At 51.7% G+C, this 18,457-nt stretch overlaps 1 protein-coding gene across 1 annotated transcript in view; it reads left to right on the top strand.

The window, feature by feature from the left end:
* Positions 1 to 17,040, top strand: part of LOC142254805 (uncharacterized) — a 238,389-nt gene extending 221,349 nt beyond the window's left edge. The window contains exons 16-18 of the mRNA XM_075326121.1: positions 10,686 to 10,919; positions 11,002 to 11,032; positions 16,983 to 17,040. Coding sequence (XP_075182236.1) covers positions 10,686 to 10,839 — 154 coding nt within the window. The 3' untranslated portion in view covers positions 10,840 to 10,919; positions 11,002 to 11,032; positions 16,983 to 17,040. The remainder of the gene's footprint in view (positions 1 to 10,685; positions 10,920 to 11,001; positions 11,033 to 16,982) is intronic.
* The last annotated feature ends 1,417 nt before the right edge of the window (positions 17,041 to 18,457 follow it).

Raw genomic sequence — 18,457 nt, 5'->3', positions numbered from 1 at the left:
CGCCGTTATTCCATCAGGCACCTGATGCAGGTGCTGGGTCAGATGGTGGCGTCAATGGAGGCTGTTCCCTTTGCCCAGTTCCATCTGCGTCCTCTGCAGCTGGACATTCTCCGCTGTTGGGACAAGCGGCCTTCCTCCTTGCACAGGTTAGTGGCTCTGTCGCCACAGACCAGGAGCTCTCTTCAGTGGTGGCTTCGGCCCCTCTCTCTGTCTCAGGGACGCTCCTTCCTGGCCCCGTCCTGGGTGATCCTCACCACGGATGCCAGTCTATCCGGCTGGGGAGCGGTATGTCTCCACCACTGAGCGCAGGGCACTTGGACTCCGTCCGAGTCAGCCCTCTCGATCAATGTGCTGGAAACCAGAGCCGTGCTTCTGGCTCTCCTAGCTTTTCACCACCTATTGGCGGGCAAGCACATCCGAGTCCAGTCAGACAACGCGACAGCGGTTGCCTACATCAATCACCAAGGCGGGACACGCAGCCGCCTGGCAATGTTGGAGGTACAACGCATCCTTCAATAGACGGAGGACTCCAAGTCCACCATATCCGCAGTCCACATCCCAGGCGTAGAAAACTGGGAAGCAGATTATCTCAGCCGTCAAACCGTGGACAGTGGCGAGTGGTCCCTGCATCCGGCAGTGTTTCAGTCACTCTGCCGCAGGTGGGGCACTCCGGACGTGGACCTAATGGCATCCCGTCACAACAACAAGGTTCCGGTTTACGTGGCTCGCTCCCACGACCCTCAGGCATTCGCCGCAGACGCTCTGGTTCAAGATTGGTCCCAGTTTCGTCTGTCCTACGTGTTTCCCCCTCTAGCTCTCTTGCCCAGAGTTCTGCGCAAGGTCAGAATGGAGGGCCGTCGAGTCATCCTCATTGCTCCGGACTGGCCCAGGCGAGCTTGGTACCCAGACCTGCTCCATCTGTCCGTAGAGGTGCCGTGGCATCTTCCGGACCGTCCAGACCTTCTCTCACAAGGTCCGTTTTCCGACAGAATTCTGCGGCTCTCAGATTGACGACGTGGCTCTTGAGTCCTGGATCTTGACGGCTTCTGGTATCCCCCCTGAGGTCATCTCCACTATGACTCGGGCCCGTAAGTCTTCCTCTGCCAAGATCTATCACAGGACTTGGAAAATTTTCCTGTCCTGGTGTCGCTCTTCCGGCCATCCTCCTTGGCCTTTTTCCTTGCCGACCCTTCTGTCCTTTCTACAGTCCGGTCTGCAGCTGGGACTGTCCCTCAACTCTCTCAAGGGACAAGTCTCGGCTCTGTCAGTGCTGTTCCAGCGGCGTATCGCCCGGCTGGCTCAGGTCCGCACCTTCTTGCAGGGCGCGTCTCACATCATTCCGCCTTACCGGCGGCCCTTGGATCCCTGGGACCTCAATTTGGTTCTCACGGTTTTGCAGAAACCCCCTTTTGAGCCTCTTAGGGAGGTTTCTTTGTTTCGTCTTTCACAGAAAGTGGTCTTTCTAGTGGCCATAACTTCCCTCAGGAGAGTCTCTGATTTGGCTGCGCTCTCTTCGGAGTCACCTTTTTTGGTTTTTCATCAAGACAAGGTAGTTCTCCGTCCGACTCCGGACTTTCTTCCTAAGGTGGTCTCTCCTTTCCACCTTAACCAGGACATTACCCTACCTTCCTTTTGTCCGGCTCCTGTTCATGGCTTTGAAAAAGTGCTGCATACTCTGGATCTGCAGAAAAAGCCACAGCCACACCATTATTTACCAAACACATATATGAGCAATAAAGGTCATACTATGAATCGAAAACTGGATGGGGACTGAGGATAAGTCGTAAATATATCAGAGAACAGGAGAAAACACACGACCATAATCCAAGGTGCAAAAAGTGAAATCTTTATTGACATAGGAGTAGGTGCAGGGCAGCACAGAACAAGTGAGGACAACGAACATCTATCAATGACCAAGACACACAAACAATTGTCAAAGTGATAGGTGTACTGGTCCATCCATAATGTACTGCAAAAAATCATTTATTCCACGTAAAAACATGTCAAGATAAAATATATAGTGATAAATATATGGACACAAATGTCAGCAACCACAAGTACAAACTCTCACATTGTAAGTAGGGAACAATTTCCCATCAATCCCATCCATATAGGTCCCCAATAGAACTAAGGGATACCGAAAGTAGATTAATTAGATTAGGGTGATGTAATAAAGGATGATGGATACACCTGCAAAATCACACATTTGTGAGCTGACATTCCCTGTCCATATATAACATGAAACTACATGGTTAGATGGTTTGATAGTACACCATACCTGGGAGATTGGTGGTCAGAGGGCAATGTCCGTGTCCTTCCCGACGGCCGTTTCGGCGGAGAAGCCTTCGTCAGGGGGCGTGAAGGCTTCTCCGCCGAAACGGCCGTCGGGAGGTCCCTCTTCTCCACCTCTCTCTATGGACCACCATGGTGACACTTTGGCTATGATATGGGCCACTAATTTTGACCTAGGGACTTATGTGGATGGGACATGGGAATTATTTCCTCTCCCACTATACAGTGGTTTAGCCCAGCCTGGTCGATATTTATAATCTCTGTCCTATATCCAATAACTGCAAATAATGATTGTTGGTGTATGACTCTTTCATGTTATATATGGACAGGGAATGTCAGCTCACAAATGTGTGATTTTGCAGGTGTATCCATCATCCTTTATTACATCACCCTAATCTAATTAATCTACTTTCGGTATCCCTTAGTTCTATTGGGGACCTATATGGATGGGATTGATGGGAAATTGTTCCCTACTTACAATGTGAGAGTTTGTACTTGTGGTTGCTGACATTTGTGTCCATATATTTATCACTATATATTTTATCTTGACATGTTTTTACGTGGAATAAATGATTCTTTCTTCGGCGCTCTATTGGGAGACCCAGACGATTGGGTGTATAGCACTGCCTCCGGAGGCCACACAAAGCAATTACACTAAAAAGTGTAAGGCCCCTCCCCTTCTGGCTATACACCCCCAGTGGGATCACTGGCTCACCAGTTTTCTGCTTTGTGCGAAGGAGGTCAGACATCCACGCATAGCTCCACTGTTTGTAGTCAGCAGTAGCTGCTGGCTCTATCGGATGGAAGAAAAGAGGGCCCATATAGGGCCCCCAGCATGCTCCCTTCTCACCCGCGGTGGTGCTTGTAAGGTTGAGGTACCTATTGCTGGTACAGAGGCTGGAGCCCACATGCTGTTTTCCTTCCACATCCCCTGGAGGGCTCTGTGGAAGTGGGATCTTGCCGGCCCCCAAGCCCTGGGGCCGGGCTCCATCCACAGACCCATAGAACCTGCTGGATTGGGAGCGGGAGTGCCGTTCAGGGACAAGGCCCTGCAACTTTCAGGTACTCTGTGTCCCCGGCAGGCACGGACACTCTCAAGGCTTGCTGAGTGTTATAGTGCGCCGGGGACAGTAGCGCTGTACGCTGGGGGTTAGGTCACTGCAGCTTTGCTGAGTGACGTTATATGTTGGGAACTACTGCGCCGACCGCTCCTGGAGCGGCGGCGCAGCTGCGACTTGTGGTGCGCCGGGGGCTTTGCGCCGACCGCGCTTTTACGGCGGCGGCGCTTCTAACTTTAGCCCCCGGCTTCTGCGGCCTAGCGCCGCTTCGTTCCCGCCCCCACCCTGTCAATCAGGGTAGGGGAGAGACGCTGCTCAATGGCAGCGCCGAGGGCTGGAGCTTTATTTACATGCTCCAGCCCTCTCACTAGGCACAGGGGGAAGCAGACTTCCCGCTCTTCGTCGGTGTACGCCCAGGGCCCGCCCCCCCTCTCCACAAGGACGCCGGCAGCCATTACACATGCGATCTGGCTGGGGAAAGGCAGCAGGCTCTGGGAGACCCAGACTAGAGGGATTTCTGGCGACCACACACCGCTCCTAAGCGGGCGGTAAGCTGCACAGTAGTGCTGGCCCCACTAGTGCCTCAGTGATATATTAGTGTACTTCTTGCTTGGTACCATATATATATATATATATATATATTTATATAGTGCACTGTAAGGTCGCTTCTTGGCTGGACACCCTGTACTGCTCTGAGGAGGCAGCAACATGTCATCCGCAAAACGCAAGGCTGCCAAGGCACGGGCTGTGTGCACTGTTTGTACTGCATGTGGGGCTGATCTACCGGCAGGCTCCAATGATTCACATTGTGTGCAATGTTCAGTCCCAGTGGCACTTCGTCAGCCAGAGCCTATTGTGGTGGTAGCCCAGGCAGAGACGCCTGTGAACCCTGCCCCGGTGACGGGGACAGACTTTGCAGTGTTTGCTGATAAAATGTCTGAGGCTATGACAAAAATCCTGGAGACCTTGCAGGCCAGGCCAGTTCCTCAGACCATGGACACTGCTGTGGCTATGCTCTCTGGTCCCCCTCAGTTGGAACTAATCCGTACTTCAAGGGGGTCTCAAGCATCACAAGCTGAAGTCTCTGACTCAGATGACAGTCCCAGGCAGCCTAAGCGAGCTCGCTGGGAAAGACCCTCGACGTCATCACACTGCTCAGGGTCTCAGCGAGAAGAGTCTCTCTGTGATGAGACTGAGGACGGTGATCAGGATTCTAATCCTGAGGCCCCTCTCAATCTGGATGCCCCTGATGGTGACGCCATGGTTAATGACCTTATATCGGCGATTAATAGACTGTTGGATATTTCTCCCCCAGCTCCTTCAGCAGAGGAGGCAGCTGCACAGCAGGAGAAGTTCCATTTCCTGTATCCCAAGCGTAAATTAAGTGCTTTTTTGGACCACTCTGACTTCAGAGAATCAATCCAGAAGCACGACGCTCATCCAGACAAGCGTTTCTCTAAACGTTCTAAGGATACCCGTTATCCTTTTCCCTCTGAAGTGGCCAAACGCTGGACCCAGTGCCCAAAGGTGGATCCCCCAATTTCCAAGCTTGCGGCTAGATCCATAGTCGCAGTAGAGGATGGCGCTTCACTTAAAGATGCCAACGACAGACAGATGGACCTTTGGTTAAAATCTGTCTATGAAGCTATCGGCGCGTCGTTTGCTCCAGCATTCGCGGCCGTGTGGGCACTACAAGCTATTTCAGCTGGTTTAGCACAGGTGGATGCTATCATGCATCCAGCAGTGCCACAGGTGGCGTCCCTAACCTCGCAAATGTCTGCGTTTGCGACCTATGCTATCAATGCTGTCCTAGAATCTACGAGCCGTACCTCTATGGCGGCCGCCAATTCTGTGGTTTTGCGCAGAGCCTTATGGTTAAAGGACTGGAAAGCAGATGCTGGTTCCAAAAAATGCTTAACCAGCTTGCCATTATCTAGAGACAGACTGTTTGGTGAGCCATTGGCTGAAATCATAAAACAGTCCAAGGGTAAGGACTCTTCCTTGCCACAGCCCAGAGCAAGTAAACCTCAACAGAAAAAGTGGCAGCCGAGGTTTCGGTCCTTTCGAGGCTCGGGCAAGCCCCAATTCTCCTCGTCCAAAGGGACTCAGAAAGGACAAGGGAGCTCAGATTCCTGGCGGGCTCACTCACGCCCCAGGAAAGCAAATGCAGGAACCGCTTCCAAGGCGGTTACCTCATGACTTTCGGCCTCCTCCCTCCGCATCCTCGGTCGGTGGCAGGCTCTCCCGCTTTTGCGACATTTGGCTGTAGGTCAAAGACCGGTGGGTAACAGACATTTTGTCTCGCGGGTACAGAATCGAGTTCAGTTCTCGGCCCCCACTTCGGTTCTTCAGAACCTCCCCACACCCCAACCGAGCAGATGCCCTGCTGCAGGCGGTGGACTCTCTAAGAGCAGAAGGAGTCGTGATCCCTGTCCCCCCTCTGGAACGGGGGCGAGGATTTTACTCCAATCTCTTTGTGGTTCCAAAAAAGGACGGCTCCTTCCGTCCTGTTCTGGACCTAAAACTGCTCAACAAGCATGTGAACGCCAGGCGGTTCCGGATGGAATCCCTCCGCTCAGTCATTGCCTCAATGTCCCAAGGAGATTTCCTAGCATCAATAGACATCAAAGATGCTTATCTCCACGTGCCGATTGCTACGGAGCACCAACGCTTTCTGCGCTTCGTGATAGGAGACGAACATCTTCAGTTTGTGGCTCTGCCATTTGGTCTGGCGACAGCCCCCCGGGTGTTCACCAAGATCATGGCAGCAGTGGTAGCAGTCTTGCACTCTCACGGACACTCTGTGATCCCTTACTTGGACGATCTACTGGTCAAGGCACCCTCTCAGGAGGCATGCCAACTCAGCCTGAATTTTGCACTGGAGACTCTCCAGGCGTTCGGGTGGATCATCAACTTCCCAAAGTCAAATCTGTCACCGACCCAATCACTAACGTATCTTGGCATGGAGTTTCATACTCTCTCAGCGATAGTGAAGCTTCCGCTGAGCAAGCAGCGGTCACTACAGACAGGGGTGCAGGCTCTCCTTCAAAGTCAGTCGCACTCCTTAAGACGCCTCATGCACTTCCTCGGGAAGATGGTGGCGGCAATAGAGGCGGTTCCGTTTGCGCAGTTTCATCTGCGTCCACTTCAATGGGACGTTCTCCGCCAATGGGACGGGAGGTCGACATCCCTGGACAGGAAAGTCTCCCTTTCCCAGACGGCCAAGGACTCTCTGCAGTGGTGGCTCCTTTCCACCTCATTATCACAGGGAAGATCCTTCCTACCACCGTCCTGGGCGGTGGTCACGACAGACGCGAGTCTGTCAGGGTGGGGAGCAGTGTTTCTCCACCACAGGGCTCAGGGTACGTGGACTCAGCAGGAGTCCAGCCTTCAGATCAATGTTCTGGAAATCAGAGCAGTGTTTCTTGCCCTACTAGCCTTCCAGCAGTGGCTGGAAGGGAAACAGATCCGAATTCAATCGGACAACTCCACAGCGGTGGCATACATCAATCACCAAGGAGGGACTCGCAGTCGGCAAGCCTTCCAGGAAGTCCGGCGCATTATGATGTGGGTGGAAGCCACGGCCTCCACCATATCCGCAGTTCACATCCCCGGCGTAGAAAACTGGGAAGCAGACTTCCTCAGTCGCCAGGGCATGGACGCAGGGGAATGGTCCCTTCACCCGGACGTGTTTCAGGAAATCTGTCGCCGATGGGGAAGGCCGGACGTCGACCTAATGGCGTCCCGGCACAACAACAAGGTCCCAACCTTCATGGCACGGTCTCGCGATCAAAGAGCTCTAGCAGCAGACGCCCTAGTGCAAGATTGGTCGCAGTTCCGGCTCCCTTATGTGTTTCCACCTCTGGCACTCTTGCCCAGAGTGCTACGCAAGATCAGATCCGACTGCAGCCGCGTCATACTCGTCGCTCCAGACTGGCCGAGGAGGGCGTGGTATCCGGATCTGTGGCATCTCACGGTCGGCCAACCGTGGGCACTACCAGACCGACCAGACTTACTGTCCCAAGGGCCGTTTTTCCATCGGAATTCTGCGGCCCTCAACCTGACTGCGTGGCCATTGAGTCCTGGATCCTAGCGTCTTCAGGCTTATCCCAAGGGGTCGTTGCCACCATGAGACAGGCTAGGAAGCCCACGTCTGCTAAGATCTACCACAGAACGTGGAGGATATTCTTATCCTGGTGCTCTGCTCAGAGAGTGTCTCCCTGGCCATTTGCATTACCTACCCTTCTTTCTTTCCTGCAATCTGGGTTAGAAAAAGGTTTGTCGCTCGGCTCCCTTAAAGGACAAGTCTCGGCGCTATCCGTCTTTTTTCAGAAGCGTCTAGCACGACTTTCTAAGGTGCGCACGTTCCTACAGGGGGTTTGCCATATAGTTCCCCCGTACAAGCGGCCGTTAGATTCATGGGATCTGAACAGGGTACTAGTTGCCCTCCAGAAGCCGCCCTTCGAGCCTCTGAAGGAGGTTTCACTTTCTAGACTATCACAGAAAGTGGCTTTTCTGGTAGCGATCACATCTCTTCGGAGAGTGTCTGAGCTAGCAGCGCTGTCTTCCAAGGCTCCCTTCCTGGTCTTCCACCAGGACAAGGTAGTGCTGCGCCCCATTCAGGAGTTTCTCCCGAAGGTGGTATCCTCTTTTCATCTTAATCAGGATATCTTTTTGCCTTCGTTTTGTCCTCATGCAGTTCATCGGTATGAGAAGGATTTACATTTGTTAGATCTGGTGAGAGCACTCAGAATCTACATTTCCCGCACAGCGCCTCTGCGCCGTTCGGATGCACTCTTTGTCCTTGTCGCTGGTAAGCGCAAAGGGTCGCAGGCTTCTAAGGCCACCCTGGCTCGATGGATCAAAGAACCAATTCTTGAAGCCTACCGTTCTGCGGGGCTTCAGGTTCCATCAGGGCTGAAAGCCCATTCTACCAGAGCCGTGGGTGCGTCCTGGGCATTGCGACACCAGGCTACGGCTCAACAGGTGTGCCAGGCAGCTACCTGGTCGAGTCTGCACACTTTCACCAAACATTATCAGGTGCATACCTATGCTTCGGCGGACGCCAGCCTAGGTAGAAGAGTCCTGCAGGCGGCAGTTGCCTCCCCGTAGGGGAGGGCTGTCTTTGCAGCTCTAACATGAGGTATTTCTTTACCCACCCAGGGACAGCTTTTGGACGTCCCAATCGTCTGGGTCTCCCAATAGAGCGCCGAAGAAGAAGGGAATTTTGTTACTTACCGTAAATTCCTTTTCTTCTAGCTCTTATTGGGAGACCCAGCACCCGCCCTGTTGTCCTTCGGGATTTTTGGTTTGTTTGCGGGTACACATGTTGTTCATGTTGAACGGTTTTCAGTTCTCCGATGTTACTCGGAGTGAATTTGTTTAAACCAGTTATTGGCTTTCCTCCTTCTTGCTTTTGCACTAAAACTGGTGAGCCAGTGATCCCACTGGGGGTGTATAGCCAGAAGGGGAGGGGCCTTACACTTTTTAGTGTAATTGCTTTGTGTGGCCTCCGGAGGCAGTGCTATACACCCAATCGTCTGGGTCTCCCAATAAGAGCTAGAAGAAAAGGAATTTACGGTAAGTAACAAAATTCCCTTCTTGCAGTACATTATGGATGGACCAGTACACCTATCATTTTGACAATTGTTTGTGTGTCTTGGTCATTGATAGATGTTCGTTGTCCTCACTTGTTCTGTGCCGCCCTGCACCTACTCCTATGTCAATAAAGATTTCACTTTTTGCACCTTGGATTATGGTCGTGTGTTTTCTCCTGTTCTCTGATACTCTGGATCTGGTGCGGGCGCTCCGGATCTATGTGTCTCGCACCGCTGCTCTTAGGCGGTGCACCTCTCTTTTTGTGCTAACCACAGGTTGGCGTAAGGGCCTCTCTGCTTCTAAGCCGACCTTGGCCCGTTGGATTAGGTCGACCATTTCGGATGCCTACCAGTGTTCTCAGGTACCTCCCCCGCCCCGGGGATCAAGGCACACTCGACCAGAGCTGTCGGTGCCTCTTGGGCTTTCATGCACCAGGCTACGGCTCAGCAAGTCTGTCAGGCTGCCACTTGGACTAGCCTGCATACCTTTTCAAAGCACTACCAAGTGCATGCTCATGCTTCAGCAGATGCGAGCTTGGGCAGACGCATCCTTCAGGCGGCTGTCGCCCATTTGTGAAGTTAGGCTCCGCCTACTTCCTAGTTTTTCTGTTTATTCCCACCCATGGACAGCTTTGAGACGTCCCATTGTCTGGGTCTCCCATAGGAACGATAAAGAAAAAGAGAATTTTGTTTACTTACCGTAAATTCTTTTTCTTATAGTTCCGTATTGGGAGACCCAGCACCCTCCCTGTTGCCTGTTGGCAATTTCTTGTTCCGCGTGCTTTCACCGGCTATTGTCGTGGACAGAGTCTCCGGTTGTTCCGGTTTTTGCTCTGTTTTTACTTGTGGGTGGCTATTCTCCTTCAGCTTTTGCACTAAACTGGCTAGATCTGGTTCTCCAGGGGGTGTATAAGCTCAGAGGGAGGAGCTACACTTTTGAGTGTAGTACTTTGTGTGTCCTCCGGAGGCAGAAGCTAAACACCCATGGTCTGGGTCTCCCAATACGGAACTATAAGAAAAAGAATTTACGGTAAGTAAACAAAATTCTCTTTTTTCCGAACCCATGACGGCACCCTTATATTACCACCCTGCACTGGGGATTGTTGGTTGGTTCACCTTCCTTTTTTCCTTCTTCCACAATTTTTTCTGGTGGTGGCCTTCTACTAACCTGTTGGTTTTTTTTTTGGAGGTCCTCTCATGCTCTGTAATCAAATTGAAGCGGTGAGAGGACCGCCCCCTTTTTAACCTGAAGGTTGCCTGTCCTGGATGGGCGGATCCTCTCTCTCGTGGTGCCGTCATGGGTTCGGAAAAAACACATTACCAGTAAGTAATGACGTATTTTCTTGCTATTTCATCCGCAGTTGGATTTTTTTGCTGTTTTCCAGCACACTATATGGTAAAACTTATGATTTAATTTAAAGGTACAACTCATCCCCCAAAAAACAAGCCCTCATATGGCAAGATTGACAGAAAAATAAAAAAAGTTACGGCTGTTGGAAGAAGGGGAGCAAAAAATAAAACGGAAAATCGCCCAAGAGTTAAAAGGTTACTTTGCACAGTGCAAAATTTGTAATGAAACACTATTGCAAAAATGATTTATTGTCCCAAAAACATGCATTGAAATAATAAAGTGTCCTCAAAAATGGACAACTCCTTTAATTTGCAGCACCTGCGTAGCACGCCTTGTCAGTGTGGTGTGACCCTCTCTGGTCTGTAAGGCTGTAGCTTTATTTTGCAGGGATGCTGAAGTTCAACCCAGCAAATATGTCAGATCTGCACAAAGTCCGAAGGAAAATGGCATCAAACTCCGAGAACAAAGAACATCAGACTTGTGCATTCGGAGATGTGGGGGCAACGTGTCCCCCAGACCAGCAACATACAGACAGCCCTAAATTCCAGATAGTGACCAGTCCTGACCCCATCCTCCGCCCCGTGTGCGGCAAATCGGATTCAGCACAAAAACTGCTCCAAGGTATATCGCAGCTTTTCTATCATTTTTTTTCTTTTATTTTGTACATATTTTTATATATATTTTTTTTTTTGCTTTTTCATAGAATTTACGAGAAATACAATTGCGGAGATCAGGTATGGCTCTTTGCATAGCACTGTACAAATGTATACATTGCCAGAGGATTGCGCTCTGCAGACGGCACATTCCCATTGCTGGAGCTGGTAAAGTGATCCCTGTGCAGAATGCAATGAGGAAACCACATGCTAGAAGCGAATAAAAATAAATGTTCCCTTTAAGGCCCAGATTCAGATTGACCTAGTCAGGTCTGCAATTTGCCGATGTGATCGGCTCCTCCGTGTGCTCCGCTATGTCCTAATCTGCCTTGCAGGCACGTGCAGGAGCCGTCTTCTATTGCACTCACTATTCTGATCCACATTAGTGCATGCTGTGAGGTAAAACCTAATCCAAGCGCATTAGGTTTTTCTTTGTCGCTCCATTGGGAGACCCAGACAATTGGGTGTATAGCTTCTGCCTCCGGAGGCCACACAAAGTATTACACTTTAAAAAAGTGTAACCCCTCCCCTCTGCCTATACACCCTCCGTGCATCACGGGCTCCTCGAGTTTTATGCTTTGTGTAGAAGGAGGCACACATTCACTCATGCATCTCCATTTTAGTCAGCAGCAGCTGCTTATTTTATCGGTTGGAAGAAAAGAGGGCCCCCACAGGGCCCCCGGCATGCTCCCTTCTCACCCCACTAAGTCGGTGGTGCTGTTAAGGTTGAGGTACCCATTGCGGGTACAGAGGCTGGAGCCACATGCCGTTTTCCTTCACCATCCCCTTAGAGGCTCTGGATGAAGTGGGATCCTAACCGGTCATCCATTCACTGGGACCGGGCTCCCTCCGCAGCCCTTGTGGGAATCTGACGGACAGGAGTCTATTGTATCCTCAGGGACAAGGCCCTGCATCAAAAGGTACTCTGTGTCCCCATGGGGACGGTGCATGGAGCGCTGGTTTCCCAGACGCTGCAGCAGCTGCTGGTTTGTGAAGACCGGGACTTACGCGCCGACCGCGCCTGTTTGTCGGCCGCGGTATTAAATCTAGTCCCCGGCTTCATCGCGGCCTAGTACATAACTCCCGCCCCCGGGCCTGCCAGTCAGGGGTAAGGGCGGGACGGTCGACCTGACGTCGGCAGTGAGGGCTGGAGCATACTTGAGGTGTCCTCCCCCCCCCCCCTCACTGATCACTGTAGGGCACCAGATTCCCGCACTTTAATAGTCGCCGCCCACGGCTCCCACCTCCCCTGAGAGCTCCGGCAGCCATTTTTATACAACATTCTGCCGGTGGAGGATTTCAGGAACAAGCTCTGGGAGACCTAAGGCAGGGAATCTGGTGGACACACACCGCTTTGGGCGGTCGGTAAGCCACACCGGTCACCCGGTGCTGGTCCCCCTAGGGTGCCGGAGTATATATATATATATATATATATATATATATATATTTGTATATATTTTCTCTGTCGGCCGGGTTGTTTGCTTTGGCTATATACCCTCAGTGATCACTCTCCTAGGAGACAACAGCATGTCGTCCACAAAGAGCAAGGGCGCTAAAACAAAAGGTTTTTTTGCAACCTGTACCTCTTGTAGGGCTATGTTACCTGCGGGTTCCACCCTACCCTCACTGTGAGCAATGCTCGACCCCTGTTGCACTTGCCCAGCCGGAGCCTCGGTCACTAGTGGGCCCCTCGGCTCAGGCAGACCCTCCTGCTTCCCCTGTCCAGGCGGCAGGGACAGAGTTGACAGTTTTTGCTGAGAAACTCTGAGTCACTTTCACAATCCATGGCTCAGTCTATGGATAAATGGTCTGCCAAGATACTAGAAGCCTTGCAGTCCAGACCGGTCCTTACACAGGCCCCAGGCACTGTTGGATCATCGCCTCCAGGCCCCTCTCGGTCTGCGCCGCAGCGTGCTCCCGGGGTGGCCCCTAGGTCTCATGTGGAGGACTCCTGCACGGACCACAGTCCCAGACCGGCTAAGCGGGCTCGCTGGGAATCTTCCCCGACTTCCTCACGCTGCTCGGGGTCTCAGCTTGAGGACTCTCTGGAGGATGAGGCGGACGTCGCAGCTCAGGGCTCTGAACCTGACATTGCTCTCAATCTTGATACACCTGAAGGGGACGCCATAGTAAATGACCTTATAGCGTCCATCAACCAGGTGCTAGATCTCTCTCCCCCAGCTCCACCTATAGAGGAGTCGGCTTCGCAGCAGGAGAAACACCAGTTTAGGTTTCCCAAACGTACACGGAGTGCGTTTTTCGATCACTCCAACTTCAGAGATGCTGTCCAGAAGCACAGAGCTTTTCCGGACAAGCGCTTTACTAAGCGCCTTAATGACACACGTTACCCCTTCCCCTCTGACGTAGTTAAGGTTGGGCTCAGTGTCCCAAGGTGGATCCTCCAGTCTCCAGACTGGCAGCTAGATCTGTAGTATCAGTTGCAGATGGCTCATCGCTCAAGGATGCCACTGACAGGCAGATAGAGCTCCTGATGAAATCCATCTATGAAGCCACAGGTGCGTCCTTTGCCCCGGCCTTTGCAGCCATATGGGCACTCCAAGCTATCTCAGCTTGTCTGTCTGAGATTAATGCGGTGACACGTACCTCTGCTCCGCAAGTTGCGTCTTTGACTTCCCAGGCGTCGGCTTTGTCGTCCTACGCCATGAACGCCGTCCTGGACTCTGCTAGCCGTACAGCAGTGGCATCCGCTAATTCGGTGGCAGTCCGCAGAGCCATGTGGCTACGCGAATGGAAGGCAGACTCTGCTTCAAGAAATTCTTAACCGGTTTGCCGTTTGCTGGCGACCGTTTGTTTGGCGAACGATTGGATGAAATTATTAAGCAATCCAAGGGAAAGGACTCGTCCTTACCCCAGGCCAAACCGAAGAAACCTCAGCAACGAAAAATACAACAGAGGTTTCGGTCCTTTCGGCCCTCAGCCAAGTCCCAATCCTCCTCGTCCAACAGGCCAGAGAAGGGCCAGAGGAACTCTTTTGCGTGGCGGTCTAAGGCACGCCCCCAAAAAGCCGCCGGAGGCACTGCCTCCAAGGCGGCCTCCTCATGACTCTCGGCATCCCCTAGCCGCATCCTCGGTCGGTGGCAGGCTTTCCCGCTTTTGCGACGCCTGGTGGGCACATGTCCAAGACCGATGGGTGAGAGACATTCTGTCTCACGGTTACAGGATAGAGTTCAGCTCTCGTCCCCCGACTCGTTTCTTCAGAACATCTCCGCCCCCCGAGCGAGCCGAGGCACTTTTTCAGGCGGTGAACACTCTGAAGACAGAAGGAGTTGTGATCCCTGTTCCTCTCCAGGAACATGGTCGTGGTTTTTACTCCAACTTGTTTGTGGTGCCAAAGAAGGACGGCTCATTCCGTCCCGTTCTGGACCTCAAACTGCTCAACAGACATGTGAGCACCAGACGTTTTCGGATGGGAATCTCTCCGCTCTGTCATCGTTTCGATGTCACAAGGAGACTTCCTAGCATCGATCGACATCAAGGATGCTTATCTCCATGTGCCGATCGCACCCGAACATCAACGCTTTTTGCGTTTCGCCATCGGGGACGAACACCTTCAGTTCGTGGCATTGCCTTTCGGCCTGGCGACAGCCCCACGGGTGTTCACCAAGGTCATGGCATCTGTTGTGGCGGTCCTACACTCAGGGCCACTCGGTGATTCCCTACTTAGACGATCTTCTGGTCAGGGCACCCTCTCAGATGGCGTGTCAAAACAGCCTTTCTGTCGCTCTGGCGACTCTCCAGAAGTTCAAGTGGATCATCAACTTCCCAAAATCCAAGTTGACACCGACCCAATCACTAACGTACCTTGGGATGGAGTTTCATACTCAGTCAGCAGTAGTCATGCTACTGCTTGACAAGCAGCTTTCGCTGCAGGCAGGGGTGCAATCGCTTCTTCGGGGTCAGTCGCACCCCTTGAGGCGCATCATGCACTTCCTGGGGAAGATGGTGGCAGCGATGGAGGCAGTGCCCTTCGCGCAATTCCATCTGCGGCCACTCCAGTGGGATATCCTCCGCAAATGGGACAGGAGGTCGACTTCACTCGACAGGAAAGTCTCTCTTTCCCTTGCAACCAAGACGTCACTTCAGTGGTGGCTCCTCCCCAACTCTCTATCGCAGGGAAAATCCTTTCTACCCCCCACCTGGGCTGTAGTCACGACGGACGCGAGCCTGTCAGGGTGGGGGGCGGTTTTTCTCCACCACAGGGCTCAGGGAACCTGGACTCCGATAGAGTCATCCCTTCAGATCAATATTCTGGAGATAAGGGCAGTGTATCTAGCCCTATTGGCCTTTCATCGGTGGCTGGAGGGCAGGCAGATCCGGATCCAGTCGGACAACGCCACTGCCGTCGCATACATCAACCACCAAGGCGGCACTCGCAGTCGTCAAGCCTTCCAGGAAGTCCGACGAATTCTGCAGTGGGTGGAAGCCACAGCTTCCACCATTTCCGCAGTTCACATCCCCGACAGGGCATGGACGCGGGGGAATGGTCTCTTCACCCAGACGTATTTCGAGAGATCTGTCGCCGCTGGGGAACGCCGGACGTCGATCTCATGGCGTCACGGCACAAACAACAAAGTCCCGGCATTCATGGCCCGGTCTCAAGATCACAGAGCTCTGGCGGCGGACGCATTAGTTCAGGATTGGTCGCAGTTTCGACTGCCTTATGTATTTCCTCCTCTGGCAATGCTGCCCAGAGTGCTGCGCAAGATCAGGTCCGACTGTCATCGCGCCATTCTCGTCGCCCCAGATTGGCCGAGGCGGTCGTGGTACCCGGATCTGTGGCATCTCACGGTGGGTCAACCGTGGGCGCTCCCAGACCGCCCGGACTTGCTGTCTCAAGGGCCGTTTTTCCATCTGAATTCGGTGGCCCTCAACCTGACTGTGTGGCCATTGAGTCCTGGCTCCTAGCGTCCTCAGGGTTATCTCAAGATGTCTTCCTAAGGTGGTATCCCCTTTTTCATCTCAATCAGGATATCTCCTTACCTTCATTTTGCCCTCATCCAGTTCACCAATGTGAAAAGGATTTGCACTCGTTAGATCTGGTGAGAGCTCTCCGGCTCTGCGTGTCTCGCACGGCGCCCCTGCGCCGTTCTGATGCGCTCTTTGTCCTTGTCGCTGGCCAGCGTAAGGGTTCGCAGGCTTCCAAGTCAACCTTGGCTCGGTGGATCAAGGAACCGATCCTTGAAGCCTACCTTTCTTCTGGGCTTCCGCTTCCTGTGGGGCTGAAAGCCCATTCTACCAGAGCCGTGGGTGCGTCCTGGGCATTGCAGCACCGGGCTACGGCTCAGCAGGTGTGTCAGGCAGCTACCTGGTCTAGTCTGCACACTTTTACTAAACACTATCAGGTGCATACCTATGCTTCGGCAGACGCCAGTCTAGGTAGGCGAGTCCTTCAGGCGGCGGTTGCCCACCTGTAAGAGGGGGCCGTTTCGGCTCTTTTTATCGAGGTATTCTTTTACCCACCCAGGGACTGCTTTTGGACGTCCCAATTGTCTGGGTCTCCCAATGGAGCGACAAAGAAGAAGGGAATTTTGTTTACTTACCGTAAATTCCTTTTCTTCTAGCTCCTGTTGGGATACCCAGCACCCGCCCCTGTTCCCTTCGGGCTGGTTGTTCTTTAGTGTACACATGTTGTTCATGTTGAATCGTTTCTTTTGGTTCATGGTTTTCAGTTCTCCGAACATCCTTCGGATTGAATTTACCTTAGACCAATTTATAAGTTTCCTCCTTCCTGCTTTTGCACCAAAACTGAGGAGCCCGTGATGCACGGGAGGGTGTATAGGCAGAGGGGAGGGGTTACACTTTTTAAAGTGTAATACTTTGTGTGGCCTCCGGAGGCAGAAGCTATACACCCAATTGTCTGGGTCTCCCAATAGGAGCTAGAAGAAAAGGAATTTACGGTAAGTAAACAAAATTCCCTTCTTTGCTTATAGTTACAAGTTAAAATCCCTGAATGCTCTGCAGGTTATCATCCTCTAAAAGAAGTGCATTAATCATCTAACTTTCATTACAGCAAATCTGCGCAAGCGCATATAGGAACGACGCCTTATCATGAGCCGAGTCTTGTAAGGTAAGGCCACGGTTATTCATACCCATAAAATAAATTCTGTTGTGCAGTTTTTACTTTTAAAGGGAACCTGTCGCCATATTTTGGCCTCCTAAACTAAAATTAGCACCTGTGCTGCATTACCTGAAGGAGCACATTACCCCCTTCCCCCCTCCCCCGTAGACCCCAAAAATACCTTTATAAAATTTCCTACCCTGTAAGTAAATTGTCTTATAGGTGTCCTAATCTGCGCCTCCTGTCCCTCCTTTCTTTCTCCTGTGCCGATTGACATGGGTGACACCTCGGAAGCCATCCACGTAGACAAGCAAAATCTCCATATTCCCGGCTCGCGCAGGCGCACTACGTTCTGCCCTGTTGCAGGCAGAACCAAAAATATAGGTGCGCCTGCGTGAACCAGTGAGTTCTTTGCGCAGGCGAGAGATTTTTCCCGGTGATGTGGATGAGGACACCCGCTTCATCCACATAGCCAGGCAAAATCTCGCGCCTGCGCAGAAAACTCGCCGGTTTGTGCAGGCGCACCTATATTTTCGGCTCTGTCCGCAATAGGGCAGCGTAAAGTGCGCCTGTTGGAGCCGGGAATGTATCTGTGCAGGCAAGAGATTTTGCCCACCTCCGTGGATGGCGTCAACCATGTCGATCAGAACAGAAGGGTGAAAGGAGACGCAGATTAGGACGCCACCCGACCGGACAATTTACATACGGGACGGTAGATTTTATAAAGGTATTTTTGGGGTCTACAGGGGAGATCAGGGGTAACGTGCACCTTTATAGAATGCAGCACAGGTGCTAGTTTTGTGAGGGTAGGCCGTTTGTCCAGATGTAATAAGATGATCTGTGTGTGTGTATATAATTAAAGCATAATGTCGTTGCATAATTATGTGTGTCTATATGACAGTCGCATAGAAGCTCATAATATGATTGTAAGATGTGTGTTCAGGAATGTGTTAACAAAGATGATGAAGCCAAAATGAACAAAGAAGTATTCATAACAAACTGATTGTATTCATAACATGTTGGTTCTCACAGCTGGGATGTGAAGCTGGGGCTATATCTTTTACTCCCTATTCCCGTTTCAAGGCCAAATATTGGACTGCATAATCATGAGATTCTTAATACATGAGCCTGAAGCTTGCTTCTGCTCAGTGAATACGTCTTGGTGTGATCATTGTTGTCAAAATGTATTATATCTGCGCAGATGGATTTGAAATCCGCCTCTGTGACCCTGATAAAAACCCCATTTGTGGTTTCCCCAAAATTCCCAACCTTGACAGCTTTAGTTTAGAAGGCCAAAATCAGGCGATAGGTTCCCTTTAAGTAACTTGCTTGTTTTTTTTTTTTTCAAAAGGACTTTGCACTTTTAACCATTTATGTAGATAAGACAACCCCTTTAAATCACCGCTGCTCACTACTAATAGTCATAG

This window comes from Anomaloglossus baeobatrachus, chromosome 10 (genome assembly GCF_048569485.1).
Source record: "Anomaloglossus baeobatrachus isolate aAnoBae1 chromosome 10, aAnoBae1.hap1, whole genome shotgun sequence".
NCBI lineage: Eukaryota > Metazoa > Chordata > Amphibia > Anura > Aromobatidae > Anomaloglossus > Anomaloglossus baeobatrachus.
The sequence above is the reverse complement of the archived record's forward strand: the minus strand, read 5'-3'. Positions and strand labels throughout refer to the sequence as shown.